We start from the raw sequence: 18582 nt of genomic DNA on the forward strand, positions 1-18582 counted from the left end.
CAGCAATCAGGTTTTCTTTTGTTACTATTCTCTAGTGAATGCTTTTTTTTGATTAGCTTTTACAATGTCATCGGGTGATGCTGATTTGAAGTCAAATGGTGTTATCGCTACAAGAGGACTTATTTCTTTGTCCTTTACATCTTGAACTTGTCTACTATAAAGAAAAGTCTTATAGAGGTCAAGGGTGCGTCGCTTGCAGCTTTTCAGTGGGTAACGAAGACACAGTGTTGAGGCAAAAGCTGAAGGTCTAGCAGCAAGGGCCTTGGTCCAAGAGAGAGAAAAAGGTGGTTTCCTGGTCAGAGAGCCTTTACTGTTTTTTTTATTATCCTTAGCAATATTGGAATTCTTCCCTAGCTTTGAACTTAGAACTTTAGTTCGTGATGATGGACCAATGGATTGGTCTACTATAGGCTTTGGAACAAAATCTGGGTTTTTTATAAGGACACTAAGATCAATATTTGAATCTATTCCAGGAGACCTCACTTCAGATAAACTGACCTCAAAGGACTCTTTCTTAATCTGAGAGTCGTCTACATCAATTGTTTCTGCAATCAATTCAGAAAGTGACAAATTCTCAAGGTCTCTTGTGGGAGAAGCTTTATGAAATGCCAATGATGAGAGAGATCCTGTTAATTCTGATATTCCGGGTGAAGACTGACAGCGATTTGCTAATTGTGACAGGGGAAAGGATCCCAAACTTAGATCTGTGAAACTGGCAGATGACTGGTTATAAAGTTCAGATACAGTAAAGCACTGGCTTATATTGTTTTCTTTGTGTTCCTGAAACAGTTCAGTGAGGGATGGACTTTCACACTGAGAAAACTGCAAATTATCATTTTTAAAAATGTAATTCTTGGCACTTTGTTCAACTAAAGAAACACTTCCAACTTCAGTTTCTTTACTGGCATTTAAATGATCAACAGTCATATTTTCCAATGAGCTAGTTAAGTACAAATGATTATTTGAACTTCCTAAACTGTCCTGTACTGGAATGTTTCGAAAATCAGACAGCGAATTATTTTGAATATATAAAGAATTATTCGGTGTTGTGCTCTTTATGATTATGGACTTTAAATCTGGCATTTCTTTGAATGCAGAATCATCTTTGGAAACACATTCAGATGCATGAAGTCTCAACAAATCAGCATCTAGGTTCTTTGAAAGTAGACTTTCCACACTGTCTGGAGATGATAATCTGACTGATGGCTGACTTTCACAGGAATCTCTTGACATATCATGAATTAGGTCAGCTAGTGAAAGTTCTTTTGTTAACTTACATGATTCTAGTTTCTTTTCACTTTTAAGTCTGTCAAGTTTCTTTCTTCTATGGAGTAAACAGTGACTTGGAACTGAAGAATTATGAGATAATCCATATTTTCCTACTGAGCTAGACAAATCAAAGGGTTTGCAACTATAATCCAAATGATTTGCTGACTGAGGATAAGAACTTTGAACATTATCAGCTGAAACTTCAGAAGAAGAAAATAAGACTCCTTACCTTACAAGAGCCGTTAATTTTCAGATGAATAGGTTGATATATGCAGAAGACAGTCACAGCAACCAAAAGGAAACATGAAATGAGGCATTTAATTACTAAATGCTTCTTTTGATTATGACATGAATAAAGTGATACTTGATCATTATTTAACACGAATACTCTAAAAAACAATAAGGGAGTATTACCTTCCTTTAACAATTTAAAGTACTCTTTATACTCTATTCACTGATAAATACAAAATAAGTCAGTCAATGTTCTAATTTTCATGAATTTAAAATGTGAGGTTTTAACCATAATTAAATTACAGTCAGGATTGTCTCAAATTCAAAACTTCTTTAAAAAAACAAAAGAAACTAGGTTCATTTTATTCTGTATTTTAATGTATTAGAAACAAATAAGCAAACAAATAACCCCAAGTAATTTCTACCATAATCTGGGATACACTATCAATACAAGATGACATATTACACATTCATTTCCATCACAGCCAGTTAAAAGTGCCCATCTGCGGGCCCAGCATCCCCGGAAAACACTCTTATTTCATCGTAACAGGCTATATGCAGCTTTGTTGTAGAAAAATTTAGCCCAAAGGTTACAATAAACACTGACATAGTAAACAAATTGCCATACTCATACTGAGAGATAGCATGCCAATTAATATAATGCTACCACCTCAGTTCCCCTCTTACGTCCACTGAATTCCAAATTTCACCCCAAATTTTACAAATTTAAAATTAAATCTCTGGCTATAAAAAGCAAAGTAGTATAATTATGATACTTATACCTAATTATATTTAAATTTTAAAAAGCATACATAATAAAAGCATAAAGGGATTTTTTTAACATTAATTAGCTGGCTGTTAATTTCCTTTTCCTATCTCACTAGAGTTTAAAAAAATAACAATTGAAAAGTTCTGTAAGCTACTAACAAGAAGAAAAAGATGTCTTATCTAATTTTATTTCCACTATGTTGTTAGTTATAAAATCAAGTAGTGAGGCCGGGTGCAGTGGCTCATGCCTGTAATCCAAGAACTTCGGGAGGCCAAGGCGGGCAGATCCCTTGGGGCCAGGAGTTCAAGAACAGCCTGGCCAACATGGTGAAATCCCGTCTCTAATAAAAACACAAAGAAAAAAACAGTAAGTCAGGCACGGTGGCATGCACCTGTAACCCCAGTTACTTGGGAGGCTGAGGAAGGACAATCACTTGAACCCAGCAGGTGGGAGGCTGCTGTGAGCAAGATCATGCCACTGCACTCCAGCCTGGGTGACAGAGTGAGACTCTGTCTCAAAAAACAAACAAATAAACAAAACAAAAAAAAAATCAAGTAGTAAAATAACCACAAAAACAGGCTACAACAGAAAGGAAACTCAGTACTCATCCTAAAAATTCACAACTAGAAGATCAACTGATAATCAAAAGTTAACAATAACATGCAAGATTTTCTTAATAGCTCAAGCAAATTAAGTATTTTCTTAAAAGCTCAAGCAAATGAAAGCCTCTCTTTAGGCATTAACTATGTAAAACAAGTGAAAAAGAACAAGTAAAGGCATACCTTTCGCTATCTTTCTTGTAGATACTGTTCCCTCATTCTTGTCCTTCAAATTCTGCACTCTATCTTGTTCCAGAACCCCTGACAAAGCCTTCTGCACATCAAACTTGTTCTTCAGAACTGCTTCAATTAATATTTCATCTGGCACAGCATCTCCAAGTACCTCTCTCATGTGATCAAGGCACGAATAAAGACGAGCTAGAAAAGACAACAATGGTCAAAAGCTATACTAAATGGCGCCATGAAAGAACTTCTAATCTTCAAAACTGATTTTAAAATTTACATCTGTACTAGAATATTCAACTCTCCTTTCTCTTTGGCAAAAATTACTTCTAATGATCACATTTTTATCTACAATATACCTATCTTCCCTTATCAGAGGAATAATTTCGTTAATTTCAAAATCACTATAATAAAATATCTCCTGAATAATAGTGACTAAATGTTTCAAAAAGTGTACACTGCAGATCACTTGGACTCGGGAAGGGGAACATCACACACCAGGGCCTATTATGGGTGGGGAAGGGGGGAGGGATGGCATTGGGAGTTATACCTGATGTAAATGACGAGTTGATGGGTGCTGACAAGTTGATGGTTGCAGCACACCAACATGGCACAAGTATATATATGTAACAAACCTGCACGTTGTGCACATGTACCCTAGAACTTAAAGTATAATAATAAAAAAAAGTGTACATTGCACAGTATACACTAATATCTATTTTCAGTCACCAATGATGATGGTATCTGCATTGATCATTTTTTGCATGTACAGAAAGGAAGGGGTGAGTGTGGAACTATTTCTAATTTGTTAGTGAACCCAGTTACTCACAAAGTATATTTCTTATATTTCTCAAGCTGCTACCTTGTTTCCTTTTTGGCTAACTTCAGTTCTTCCCAGCTAACTAAAATAATCCTTAATGACTCTTTAAAAAAAGGCAAGATAACATAATACAAAATGCCATAAAATAAGAAAGTCCAGGAAGTTAAGGGGAGGATAGGCTTTTTTTTTTTTTTTTTGAGACAGAGTCTCACTCTGTTGCCCAGGCTGGAATGCAGTGGCGTGATCTCAGCTCACTGCAACCTCTGTCTCCCAGGTTCAAGCAATTCTCCCACCGCAGCCTCCTGAGTAGCTGGGATTACGGATGCCCGCCATCACACCCGGCTGATTTTTCTATTTTTAGTAGAGATGGGTTTCACCATGTTGCCCAGGCTGTTCTCAAACTCCTGACCTCAGGTTTCCACCTGCCTCGGCTTGCCAAAGTGCTGGGATTACAAGCGGGAGCCGCTACGCCCAGCCAGCATTCACTTTTAAAATAAAAAAATTTAAGTCTGGAATTATCTAAGCTGTTTATGAATTTTAATTTTCTGATGACAGTATTAAAATTATTAATAATACTTATTAATGATGTAAAATCTGTAAGAGCAGAGAGGCTTTGTATCCCTAGAACCTAAAACAGTACCAGGTAACTAGGGGTCAATGAATAAAAATGTATGATATATTCCTTTATATTTTTGTATAGCACTTGCCAAGTTTCACAATACTTTTATATATATATATATATATATATATATATATATATATATATATATATTTCTTTTGTAATCCTCATAATAAGTCTATGAGCTAGATACATCAGGCAAATTCTAACTTAATAAAGATAAGATTGAAAATCATAGCACTACTAAGTCAGCAATAATCAAAACAGAATAGAGGCTTTCAAACTCCCTATTCCACAAAACCATTTCACAGAATGCAATTTATATTTAATTGTACATGCTCATATACTGAACAAGTAATCTACTGGCAATACCCTTTCTTTAAAAAAAAAAAAAGCATTTGATACTTCTTTCATTGGCCCCTTAATTATTAAAAATACATTCCTGAAATATTTGGGCAATTCTGCTTTGCTTCAATCTAAGATTAACTTTTAAAGGCTAATAAGCTATACTGGGATAATATTATCTCTTTGATAAATAACATCAATTATTGAAATTGTAACAAAATACTTAGTATAGCTAGCATTAGGGCCTCCTCTTTTTTTTTTTTTTGAGACAGAGTTTCGCTCTTATTGCCCAGGCTGGAGTGCAATGGCATGATCTCAGCTTACAGCAGCCTCCATCTCCCAGGTTCAAGTGATTGTCCTGCCTCAGCCTCCCGAATAGCTGGGATGACAGCCATGTGCCACCACACCCGGCCAATTTTGTATTTTTAGTAGAAACAGGGTTTTTCCATGTGGGTCAGGCTGGTTATGAATTTTAAGTAGAGGTTATAAAGTTAGCCTATCTTGGTTCATATCCTAATGCCACTTACTAGCAGGTACAACCTCAGGCAAGTTACTTCTCGGTGTCTCATTTTTCCTCTCTTGTAAAATGAGGGCAACTGTCCTACTTCATAAGGTTGTTGCGAAGATTAAAGATGCTAACACCTGAACAGTACATAGAAAGTACCTAGAGAGCATTAGCAAAAATCAGCTACGATCATTATTACTGTCATCACTTACATATAAGTCAGGTTAGAATGACTAACTTTCCTTCTCAAAAATAACTCTGAATTTCCTAACTCCTTAATCACTGTCCACTGAGGCACAGCAGGACAGAACTTCCATCCTATTCGTATCCTCTCTCCTTACAATCTTAACAATAATACTCTTTAAAAATACAATTATAAAGTGAGTGCATACAACAGCTACAGACTTTTATCTAGACTTTCCAACGTATTTTCAGAGTTGGTAAATTCCCTTTACTTCTTCTTTACCTGTTGTTTCCCTTTCTGCTTTGTACTTTTGTATATTCATGCTTTCTCTCCATTTTTCTTGAGTTGGTTAGCAGCTGGTATATATTTTATTGATTAATTCAAAGATCAACTCCCAGATTCATAAATTTCCTCTGTTTTAAAATTATTACAAATTTTCAATGTAAAAACAATTATGCCAAGCACAGTGGCTCACGCCTGTAATCCCAGCCCTTTGGGAGGTTGAGGTGTGTGGATCACTTGAAGTCAGGAGACCGAGACCACCCCGGCCAACATGGTGAAACCCCATCTCTACTAAAAATACAAAAATTACCCATCTGTGGTAGCAGACACCCACAATCCCAGCTCCTCAGGAGGCTGAGGCAAGAGAATCCCTTTAAACTGGGAGGCAGAGGCTGCAGTGAGCCGAGACTGCGCCACTGCACTCCAGCCTGGGCGACAAAGCGAAACTCTTGTCTCAAAAAAAAAAATTATAGAACAAAGCCACACTCCAGACAAAGATCAAATCCCTGTGCTATCAACAAATGGCATTATTGTTATACCTGGCCATTTTAGTTCTGCTATCAAATCTATGGCTTGAGTGATGTTTGAAGCCATGTCATGTTTGGAACTTATTTATAAAAGAAGAAAGCCAAAATATAAATATCTTCATTAAAATGTTTAAGAGAGTTGAAAATATGCAAAAACTCAGAACCAATGATATTACCAAGTTCTATTTTGAAACTTAATTCACACGGAGGTAAATCCTGAGTACACTTATCCAGTGTCACTTTAGACTTCAACTGGTTTTTTTCAAACCTTTTGAACTTAACATCTTTGTAAGTAAAGGAGTTTATGTATTCTAATCATAAGCTCTACATACAGCTTATCAAACAATTAAATCGTCTCAAAAAGGTCTTCTTAACAAATCACTGGAGTTTCTCTCCCATGGAAAAAAATTTTAAATGGGATAGTTCAATTAAAATTCCAGTTACTAAACAACAGCCATACAATTTTTCAATCATACAGTTAAATACACTCCTCAAAAAACATACTTAACAAAACATAAATTGTCCTTGAATAGGACAGATATGTTTACATCATTACTGTTCATAGTCATTGTTATAAACACTCACAACAAAACTGATAAATTCTGGTGTGTTTGGTTATTAATCATTTTCAGATAACAGATGCACTACTTTTTGCTATACCTTGATCAAATCCACTGAGCTGATGGTTCGAAACAGAATTGGAAGATTCTTTCAGATCTTCATAATCATATCCTTCTACAGGCTCAACGGAAGGTTTGTCACGCCGTGAATAAATAAACTGAGCAGCTAGAATATAAAATGACCAAAGAATGCTATAGTATAGTCATTTCCTATTAACTTATTTTACAAACATTAAAGTAAAAATGAAAAATTCTAATCAATCACCTATAGTTACCCACATTTCAAAATAAGGGAAGAAAACAAAAACAATATCATACCAAAACATATACCCAAAATCCTACTCAAATGTGCTTACAACTTATTAATCTCTTATAATCTTCTTCCTTCTCTCCCCCAATCTCTGAAACCATTCCACTCAGCCTACTTTCTCCATGGCTTCCAAAATCTACCTTTCCTAATATCTCTTCTTTGTATACTATTCTGTGTTCCCTGAAATTTTCTCTTCAATACAAGTATTTCAAACCAAATATCAAATCTCTAATTTACATAATTAAGAAAACACAAGGTGGCCAGGTGCGGTGGCTCACCGCTATAATCCCAGCACTTTGGGAGGCTGAGGCGGGTGGATCACCTGAGGTGAGGAGTTCAAGACCAGCCTGGCAAATACAGTGAAACCCAGTCTCTACTAAAAATATAAAAATTAGCTGGGTGTGGTAGCGGGCGCCTGTAATCCCAGCTACTCAGGAAGATGAGGCAGGGGAACCTCTTGAACCCAGGAGGCAGAGGTTGTAGTGAGCCGAGATCGCACCACTGCACTCCAGTTTGGGTGACAAGAGCAAAACTCCATCTTAAAAAAAAAAAAGAAAAGAAAGGAAAACACAAAGTTAATTTTCACTTCCCAAAAAGTGCTGATTTTGCCTGAATGTAAGAGTTCACAGAAAATACAGACTTTAATCTTTAAACAACTCATGCTTTTAATCACACACTTTCGATCAATACACTGACACTGTAAACTAGGGTCATATACCTGACTGTAACTTTCAGGTATCTGTGATACTCTGCAATACTGCCAACACCATCACTCAATATATAACTGAGTATTTATATATATCTGATCAAGGAAAGGAAAGGCAGATTATCAAAATGCTGATACATGCCTGAGTATCATAAATGAAATACAAGTGAGCAAAAGAGAAAATCACAGGCATATCCAAAGTACAAATGCTTTCAGCTCTACTGGATGGCCATTGAACTGAATCCTGGAGACTGTGTTCAATTGCAAAGGAACAAAATTAAAGAATATGTTAAGAAGGACAGAAATATAGATATAATATTCAAAAGGCAAGGTATTATTAGAGGTATTATCTAGCTTTCTATAAGAGCACAAAACATGTTAAGTCCATTGACTTGTGTATAGGTTATCAGGAAGATATTATTTATTAAAGGGAAGCTACATTCAAAATTTATAGATATGTAATCACACTGGGGGTAGAGAAAAAGACATCAAAATGCATAGATAATGCATAGAACATAAAGCTGCAGTGTATGTGTAACACCTATACTCAGAAGGTTAAAGCATAAGCACTCTCTATTCATTGTAAAAGTCAATGGCCTTACAAATTAGGAGGGAAGGCAAAGAAGAAAAACCTAATGATTTATTTTAAAAGCCAAATGAGTAATACCAGACAACAAGCACTGTGGAAGCACAGAAGTAACCAATGAAGACTGGAGCATTATAATAAAGGAGGTAGGAATATAGAGAAAATTGAAGAGGTGGAAGAGATCCTGAACAAGGAGAACAGAATAAGAGAAATATTAATAAAGAACAGTTGACAGAATTCAATCCATTCTACTATAATGCATGTTTCCTTAAAACAAATTAGCTCATGTCAATGGGCTATGAAAGTGTAACATTGAGGATGCTTTAGTTTAAGAAATTTTTCTCCCAATACTTCAATGTTTTGCATCACTGCATAATAACAACACATATAAAGTCTGGTAACACCAACCACAGAGAAATATTACACTGTAAGTATAATTGTATTATAATGCCACATAGCTTCACATTCTTCCCCTTGGCTCAGTTTGGACATGTGCCCTGTTTGGGCAGCCTTTACTGCTTGGCTCTCCAAGGTCTGTGAGCATTTACAATATTACTCTTTAGTTTCAACCCTTTCTTACATCTCCTATCTCCTTTCACCATTTTTTTAAAGTGTAAAATCCTATATTTACTGGAATACTTAATAGGAAATTAATTTATCTTTTCAAATGTGCAAGCATTTTTATTAAGATGATTATTTCTGTTAGTACTCTATAGGTGGAGTGGTTTGTCCTGATCTTATTTTTTCCCATAAGTTGTTATTTTTAGTATATAATTCTGAAGATCACAAAGATTTTTAAGAATGCACGTTATGTTGCATATATCTCTCTATTTCCCCCCTCTTGTGCAAGGAGATAACAACACTGGTATAAAGTCAGCATGGCTAAACAGCAGAAGAGACATCCTATTTCATCAATTCTCTAAGAGGACAACTTTTTTTCACATTACAAATCTCAGAATTAGAGATGTGTCTTTCAATCAAATGACATCTTAGCATTACATAATACTTAGACTGATAGCTTTCAGTTTTAAAGTGGTCCTTAAAATAATGATACACCTTACAATTCATGGCATTTTAGATTTAATGTGGTATAAATGAGGCCCTTTGGTCCCTGGTGCTTTCCTGGTTTTAATAAACTGTGTACAGTTTAGTCTAAAAGTAACAAACATACTTCGCCCAACTTCTCCTCCTACCCATGAACTAGGAGGGAGAAACCCAAAACAAATTTAAAAATTAAGTGAGGCATGAAATCAGATGTTTCCCTTAACAAGTTTCAGTCAGGAAATACTGACAGGGAAGAGGAAGTTTTCAACGTACAGGTTTCTCCTCTGCCTGCCAGGAGCTATTTTTTCTGCAGTGGGGTCGGGGTAGTCCTGTACCACCACACACACCCAACACATAACTCCAACTCAGAAACCTATACTGTGGCCACTATTCTGGAAGTAGTAATGGTTGGATTTGCGAAGGGTGGGTGGGGGGAAGAGTAAGAAAACTCCCCCAGGAGAAACATTGGGTTGGTGTAAAAGTAACTGTAGGTTTTTCCATTACTTTCAAACAGTGGGTGGGTGAGGCAGGGAGCGATCCAAACCTCTGAAATTGTACTGAGAGCCCCAAAAGCAACAAATACAAGAAATAATGGAGAGAAAGTAATGATGAAAAAATGATAAATACAAAATGCTATTCTCTAAAATTGTAAATCACAAACTTTGATGGAAGTGCTTTCTGAAAAAATGGACACCTATAATTTTCAAAATTTAAGGCATTTTGACAAACATAAAAGTGCAAAGAATTCAAAACCTAACACCTGAAACTTCCTAAAATGGTTTCCTAAACACTTTAAAATAAAAATCACATGAGGCATTCATTAAAAATACAGCTTTCCAGGCTTCTTCCCCTGGAGATTATGATTCAGTGGTGCTGGAATGAAGTAGGAAATTCGTATTCCTAAGAATTATTCCAGCCAGGCACAGTGACTCATGCCTGTAATCCCAGCACTTTGGGAGGCCCAGGCAGGTGGATCACCCGAGGTCAGGAGTTCAAGACCAGCCTGGCCAACATGGCAAAACCCCATCTCTACTAAAAATGCAAAATTAGCCAGGCATGGTGGTGGGCGCCTGCAATCCCAGCTACTTGAGAGGCTGAGGCACGAGAACTGCTTGAACCTGGGAGCCACATGGAGGTTGGGGTGAGCCGAGATCATGCCACTGCACTCCAGCCTAGGATACAGAATGAGACTCCGTCTCAAAAGAAAAAAAAAAAAAAAAAAAAAAAAGAACTATTCCCAGCAGATTCATATCACAAGGTAAGATTAAGAAACAGTGGTGACCTACAAGTCTCCCCTTTCTTCTGTCGCACCCAAACACCACTTTGTGGACCATGATCAGTTATCTGCACAAAATACTAGCTCCCTTACTCAAAAAACTCCAATAAGTCGACACTAAAACACAAAATCAAAACTGTCTTTCACAATTTCGTTCCCATTTTCTTTCCTAGCCCTGTTTCCTCCTGCCATGTGCGTTAATCCTGGTAGTCTGATGAAACAAGTCTCACTTAGAGATCACTGCTTAAGCAACACTGTTTCCTCTAGCTGGGATGCCATTCTTACTCCCAAATTTACTAGCTTCAATCCCAACTCCTTCCAGAAGCCTTCCCATACTCTTTCAGTCAGGGTTATTTTCTTTACCCACCGTACTATTGTAGCAAGTTATTTGAACAAGACTTTAAACAAGCTTCCTTATACCAAACTAATTTATAAATGTATTAGAATAGCATTTTTCTTACAAAAAAAAAATACACAATAAAGGTTTGAAATTAGAATGGAGCAAATAAAGATTACTTCTAATTATATTCGCTGAAACAAAATACATCACCATTCAAATAAAGTTTTACATACAAACTCTTTTGCTACCCCACTCTTTGACATAGGTTCAATACTCAGTATCAAAGTCAATCTTTCTAAAAGAAAGAAAAGTTAACATTTAAAAATCACCATCCTAGGTTGGGCATCGTGGCATACACCTATAATCCTGGCACTTGGGGAGGCCAACGCAGGAGGATCACTGGAGCTCAGGAGTTTAAGGCAAGCCTTGGCAACGTAGTGAGACCAGGAAAACTGGGCTTAATAGAATTCAAAAAAATATACACACGCTGATGAATTTTAGAGAGAAATTCCAATTAACTGGTAAAGTCATTCAATTATCAGACTTCATTACACCATGAATATAATCAGCTATGCAATGACATTAGCTGCTTAAGAAAGGAAAATATTCTTCTAAAACTATTCATTTTTTATTGAAAATTACTTGGAAAATATACCACTAAAGAGGAAAGTTAAGTTTTTTATCTGATGTTACTGCTATTTTTTAAATGTTTTGAAAATTTTAAAATCCAAAGTCGTATGCTTTTGTTAAAATATCAGTTTGTCACAGAAGAAACTCAAAAACATTTAACTATCTCCTGCTTTGATAAGATCAGTTGGCTTCTGGTGTGTTCGAAAAGTAACTCTCAAGAGTCAGACTGTCCTGAATACAAACCACAGGTAAGAGCCACATCAAAAGCTATGAGAGACACATGGATAAACTCTGACCCTGTCCTCAAGAAAGCTAGGTCATAAATGCAAATCTCAGAGAAACACCCTTTGAAGGTCTGACTTTGTGTGCTGTTAGCTTATTATTCAAGACAACATAACATTTATCCAGAGAAGCCTAAATGACTATGTTAACCTGCAATATTAAGGTGTCTTTCAGTAATCCCCCATCTGAAAGATTCCACGCTTACACAAAGCCGTATTCAACCAACTTCCAAGTCCTGTAGACCTCAATTCCTGTAAATTTTCTCTTGAATGTATTTCCAAATCCAATGCTACCACTCTTGCCCTAAACAAATGGTTCTCAATGCATACCACGAGCATACCCCAGTGGGCTTGTTAAAACATCTGCTATGCCTCACTCCCAGTTTCTGACTCTTGGGTGGAGTCCCCAACATTGCATTTCGAACAAACTCTCAAGTGATGCTGATGCTTCACTTTGAGAACACTGTCCTAAAATAGCCTCATCTCCTCTAGATAAATACATATAACACTCTCCTAACGAGTCTACTTACATCTACCCATATACCACCTTTAATCCATTATCGATGTATTAGAGATTTTTAACTCAAATCTAATATAACCATACCATCTTCTCAGTTCTATGAATATGCCATGCTCTCTCATGTGCTTAGAATGCGCGTGATGAGGATAGCACTACCAGACATCACTTTGTCACCTTTAATATTTAAGTTACCTAGTCAACTGTGATGCTGAATTATAGAAGCTCCAAAGGGCAAATGCCTAGGAGGTTCCTAGAAAAATGTGAAATTGTTTTATTCCTAAATCACTATAAAATGTCTTCTCTTTTGAATCCCTGAATAAGGAGCTATAAAGGAATGCTGCTCATTCAGCCGTCTCTCAGTTTCTAACCTACCATCCTTTACTAAGCTTTGTGATGCTGGATTGAAGTCACTGCAAAGCACGTTTCTTCTTTGATACCCAGCTCCCTTTTAGGATCATCCAATGAGATACTAAAGGGACACTGGAAAGCCAGAGAAGGCAGGCACATGCTCCTCTACCTTTGCTTCTTGTTCCAGTATCACCCCAGCAATACTCACTTCACCTTCCAGAAGCAGTTTCTTCCAGTAACTGCAATTAATATCCAGTTTTGGTTTTTCCAAAACTCCCAGAACCAGCTTCAATTTGCCTCTTCACTCCCCAGACAACACAACCAGCCAGTAGGTTGGAATCTCCTCTTTAAAAGGCTGAATCCCAGCTCTAAGATTCAGGGGCTTTCTGAGGCACCAGCATCAGTCATGCAGTGCCTCCCTGCCCAGAGGTCTGAGTCTTGGCCCCACAGTCCCTCTTGAAAAATTCAGAGGCAACGCAGCAAAAAACCCTCTCCTCAAGGTCTAAGTCACAGTTCCAAGGTGCCTCCACCAGCTTCTAAAAGGTGATTTCAACCTTGCCGTTTGTTCCCCTAAGAACTAGGGACAGTAAAGTGCTTCCTGAACTTATAACCTTCTTGATATCCTCATTGCACTTTTTGCATTCTTTGTTCTATAATATCTGGTTAACAACTTTTTATGTTAAATGCTTTCTGAAAAAATAACTGGTACAATCTTTATCTCGTAAAAGAATATGGACTGATAACAGTGAAACATTAAAAGATGAGAGGAAAAGCCACGATTAAGCTAAATGAGAAAAGTACTTGACCAGAAAGGCAGGCCTGTAAATAAAGAGCTAGATGCATTTCAGAATAACCAGTTAACAGGAAAAAGGTGCTAAGAGTAGATATGATAAAGACAACTTCTAGCATATCTATGCCTTTATAAAGAAAAAGAAATTATAAAAGTCAGAAGGGACATATATAGTCAGAAGAGGCTAAAAATGGGATGAAAGTAGATACAGTTTATAAGACAGCCCAGCAGACTAGAAGGTAATTAAGACAAGGATGTCTTAGTCCATTCAGGCTGCTATAACAAAATGGCATAAACTAGGCAGCTTACAAACAGAAATTTTTGATAGTTCAGAGGCTAGGAAGTCCAAGATCAAGGCAGCCTGTGTGTGGTGAAGGCCCGCGTTCTGGCTCACCAATAGCACCCACTTGCTGTGTCCTAACATGATAGAAGGGCAAGAGTTCTCCTTAGGACCTCTTTTACTAGGGCACTAATCCCATTTATGAGGGCTCCACCCTCACGGCCTAATCACCTACCAAGGGCCCCACCTCCTAATACCATCACCTTGGGGGTTAGAATTTCAACATGTGAATCTGGGGGAAACACAAACATTCAGACCATGGCAGAAGGCTCTGAAAGAAATGTTTATTAAATCTTTAGACTTGTAAAAAATGAGTTTTATAAATTACATTTATGCTACACCCAACTATAGGTAAATATACTATTATACCCTCTTTTTATACCATACTAAATATTTTTTTTTTTCCATTTTTTGAGATGGAGTTTAGCTTTTGTTGCCCAGGCTGGAATGGGGCTATCTCAACTCACTGCAACCTCCGCCTCCCGGGTTCAAGTGATTCTCCTGCCTCAGTCTCCCGAGTAGCTGGGATTACAGGCACTCGCCACCACGCCTGGCTAATTTTTGTATTTTTAGTAGAGACAGGGCTTCACCATGTTGGCCAGACTGGTCTCGAACTCCTGACCTCAGGTGATCCACGTGCCTCAGCCTCCCAGAGTGCTAGGATTACAGGCATGAGCCACCGCACCCAGCCTATACCATAATAAAATTTAGCAGGGCATTTTAACCTGTGTAGATAGTAGGCTGAAATTTGGAGACAAGGGTAGTGTTAGGGAAATAAGTGACAGGAGGATCAGGATTAATGACATAGTCTTTGATGGGAAGAATATATGAATGTTTTCCTTATACGGTGGCAGAGAAGAAATCTTTGGGCTGATAATCTAGAAGATACAGCTCCAACGTGGAATCATACAGAAATATGAGTGCCAAATCCCTCTCCAAATCAGACTCCAAAAGAAGTCTGAACTACATGTATTGGTTTATTTGCCAAACTGTTTAACAACAGATAAATGAAAGTACTGTATAAAGGAAAGTCTATACATAAGACCTCCATCTTTCTAATACTCAAAGGATCCTTGAGGATATAATGGCTGCCTGCCTCCAGAGGCTTCAGAATTTCATTATTGACTAAATTACCATTTTAGTATATTTAGATTAACTGCATGATGCAAAGTATGCTGGGAAAAAAGGCCAAAGTCTTTTTTATATTATTTAAAACTAAATAACAGAATCACAAGTTTAAATTCTACTCACAGGGAAAGAAATTATTTTATACGCCTTTAAAATTAACATATAATTAACTTTTAAGTGTTATACATTACAGTCTCACAGAACACTCTAGTCCTTGAACGACTAACATTTACTTTACGTTTTTAAACACTAAATCAAAGGAATCAAATTATTTTTAAAAATTCACCTGTTGATGGCGAAATACAATAATCATCCTCTACAGACTGGCCATAGAGATCATCATCTTCAAAATCTAAAATAAAGACAAAAGAGATAAATTCATTTACAAGTTATTTTTATATTCTTAGTTACTAGTGAGGAAGCATCTGAATCCTCTTCAAAATAAACTGTTTATCCAAAATTTAAGGAACCTAGAATGTCAATTTTCAAAAAAACACTAAGAATTTCACCCACAAAATAGTTACCTACTAACTATATTCATAAAGACATACACAGTTCTTCAGTTGTTAAATTAATTGGGTTACCCAGGTCCCAAGTTTTCACCTCATAGGATCAAATATAATAATCCTATAAAAAATATACTTGAGGTCAGGTACAGTGGCTCATGCCTGTAATCCCAGCACTTTGTGAGGCTAAGGTAGGCGGATCATGAGGTCAGGAGTTTGAGACCCACCTGACCAACAGAGCGAAACCCCGTCTCTACTAAAAATACAAAAATTAGCTGGGCGTGGTGGCGCACACCTGAAATCCCAGCTACTCAGGAGGCTGAGGCAGGAGAATCACTTGAACCCAGGAGGTGGAGGTTGCAGTGAGCCGAGATCACGCCACTGCACTCCAGCCTGGGTGACAGAGCGAGACTCCATCTCAAAAAAAAAAAAAAAAAAGAAAAAAAAAATACTTAGTTTCTCCAGTGTTGACAAAAATCTGAAATAAACCATTTTTTTTACCAAGTTCCCTCTATAACCAAAGCACACCTCTTCCACAGAACTGACTAACATGGGAGTATACAATAGATCATGAAAGTAGTATTTCTTCATGAAGAGCTAAGTAACATCCATACAAACCAAGTTACCCTAAACCCCTATGCTCACCCACTGATGGCTAATTGCCCTTTTTTTTCTGCTTCCTGGGATATGCTCTTTGCCTTGATTTTCCTAGGCCATTTCTTTCTGCTAGCTAAGGTTCCAGCTCAAATGTCTCCTCTTTGCGCAAGTCTTCCCTGACCACTCTGGGTAAAGCAGTAAGCCCTTCTGCCACTGTTATCCTCCAGCACACTTACCCAATTTACAGAGTACTACGCCTGTTCACTACATGAGACTATCAGCTTCGTCAGGGCAAGACTTGGTTTAGCCACCTGGCACATATGTGGAACTAGATTAATATTTGTTTTATTATAAATTAACAAATCAAACTAATTACAACTAAAAACCCACAAAGAACATAAATATATTTACATAAATTTCACTTCACAAACACTAACACCATGCCAGGGAGTAGTTGAGACAAACTGTGGTATAACAGTGAACACATTTCCAGTTATCACCGCACCGAAAATCTGACAAGGAATACACCCAAGAAAATGGGCAATTACAAAACCATGTGGTAAGTGCCTGACATGAGAAACACAGAGCAATTTGGGAACACACACATGAACGACAAAACTAGAACTGGGAGTGGGGTAGCCAGGGAAAGATCCCCAGGAACATAAAATCCAAACCAATCCCAAAGGTTAGAGTTAGCTAATTTCTGAGGGTATTCATGCAGCAGGAACAGCATGCTCAAAAGCTGAGACCAAATGCTTACAGCAACGAAAAATTAGATAAATGCTACTATTGGGCAAAAAGATATATGATTAAATAAATTATTAGATCACAATTCCAAGTTAATAAAAATTTATTTGAAAATAAACAAGGGGCCATTCACAAACAAAATATTTTCCGATACTGAAGACAACAACAGGTCAGGCATGGTGGCTCACACCTGTAATTCCAGCACTTTGGGAAGCCAAGAAGGCAGGATCTCACTTGCGCCCAGGAATTTGAGTCCAGCCTAGGCAACATAGCCAGATGCTGTCTCTACTAAAATAAAAAAATCAACCAGCCATGGGGCACATGCCTGTAGACCTAGCTATTCTGGAGGCTGAGGCAGGAGGACTGCTTGAGCCCAGGAGTTGGAGGTTACAGAGAGCTATGATCATGCCACTGCTCTCGCACTGCAGCTTGGCCAACAAAGTGTGATCCCGTCTCTTAAAAAAAAAAAAAAAAAAAAAAGAGAGACTCTTTTTTTACTAAGTCAGCTTGTCAATACTGAAATTGACCCTAAAGTGCCACAACAGAAAAAGATGAAGAGAATTCCTTCCTGCAATCTTCGTAGTTTGTTTCCTCAATCAACAAAATTATGGAATATTTACTACATGTAAAGAACATTGTGTCAGCCACTTAAAGTATGGATTTTGCCTTCCTGGGACTTTTAAATCAGTGACTAAGGCAGTCATGTAAAGTATTATATAAATTACAGAGAAAAACAAAGTGGGAGTTAAGTAGAGAAACCAATAGGTTTTAGAACACACACTCTCTCTAATGAGGTTATATGACTTAAGAGAATTTTTAAATTATTATTCTGAGAATTCAAGAGAAAGTCTAACTGGAAAGAAGAGAAATAAACTGGACCTTGATAATGAGTACAACTTTTATAAACAAGAAAAGGGGATGAACCTCCTTAATGTTACAGGAACAGCTTGGTTATGATGTCACCAATTGTTCCAAAGAAACATGACAACCTGACCTCAAGTAGCCAAGGTGCTCCCTGAGGCCAACCACCTCTCCTCCATGAAGCATTCCTTCACATAGAAATCCTGCTTACTCCCCCCAATGCATTCTGAATTCAGTGTTCTCATCTGTGTATCCCTCCCATAGCGTTTTCTCAGTACCTTTTGTAGCATTTTTCATATTCTAATAATCTGTAACTGGTACAATCTTCTCCTTTTAGACTACCCTCAAATATCTTACTGTCAGTCCTCAAAGCTTAGAACAGTACTCTAAGCACTAACTTAATGGTGGTTGAGGAAATGATAAACAACTATTAAAGAAACGAATAATAACTAGGCCTATTCATGTTCTTTATATTTGCAAAAATATCTCTCAGTCTAAAGTCATTTCTTAGGTGACAATGGTCCACATGCAACACCATCCATGACAATACTTATTTAAAAGGGCCTCTATTCTAAAGTAACCAACAGAAAATTCACATATTCTTGACGGACTGAGGTCA

At 37.2% G+C, this 18582-nt stretch overlaps 1 protein-coding gene across 2 annotated transcripts in view; it reads right to left on the reverse strand.

Annotated features, from left to right (window-relative positions):
• HBS1L (HBS1 like translational GTPase) overlaps positions 1 to 18582 on the reverse strand; it is a 106716-nt gene that overhangs the window by 86844 nt on the left and 1290 nt on the right. The window contains exons 2-5 of one of the 2 annotated variants that reach the window (XM_017875476.1): positions 15539 to 15604; positions 6994 to 7119; positions 3052 to 3246; positions 7 to 1493 (exon numbers count right to left, since the gene is read on the reverse strand). In XM_017875476.1, coding sequence (XP_017730965.1) covers positions 25 to 1493; positions 3052 to 3246; positions 6994 to 7119; positions 15539 to 15604 — 1856 coding nt within the window. In that variant the 3' untranslated portion in view covers positions 7 to 24. Of the gene's footprint in view, positions 1 to 6; positions 1494 to 3051; positions 3247 to 6993; positions 7120 to 15538; positions 15605 to 18582 lie in introns of those variants that run through there. The other variant, XM_017875475.1, reaches the window with a different exon arrangement.

Source organism: Rhinopithecus bieti, unplaced genomic scaffold (assembly GCF_001698545.2).
Source record: "Rhinopithecus bieti isolate Rb0 unplaced genomic scaffold, ASM169854v2 scaffold_9615, whole genome shotgun sequence".
Classification (NCBI taxonomy): domain Eukaryota; kingdom Metazoa; phylum Chordata; class Mammalia; order Primates; family Cercopithecidae; genus Rhinopithecus; species Rhinopithecus bieti.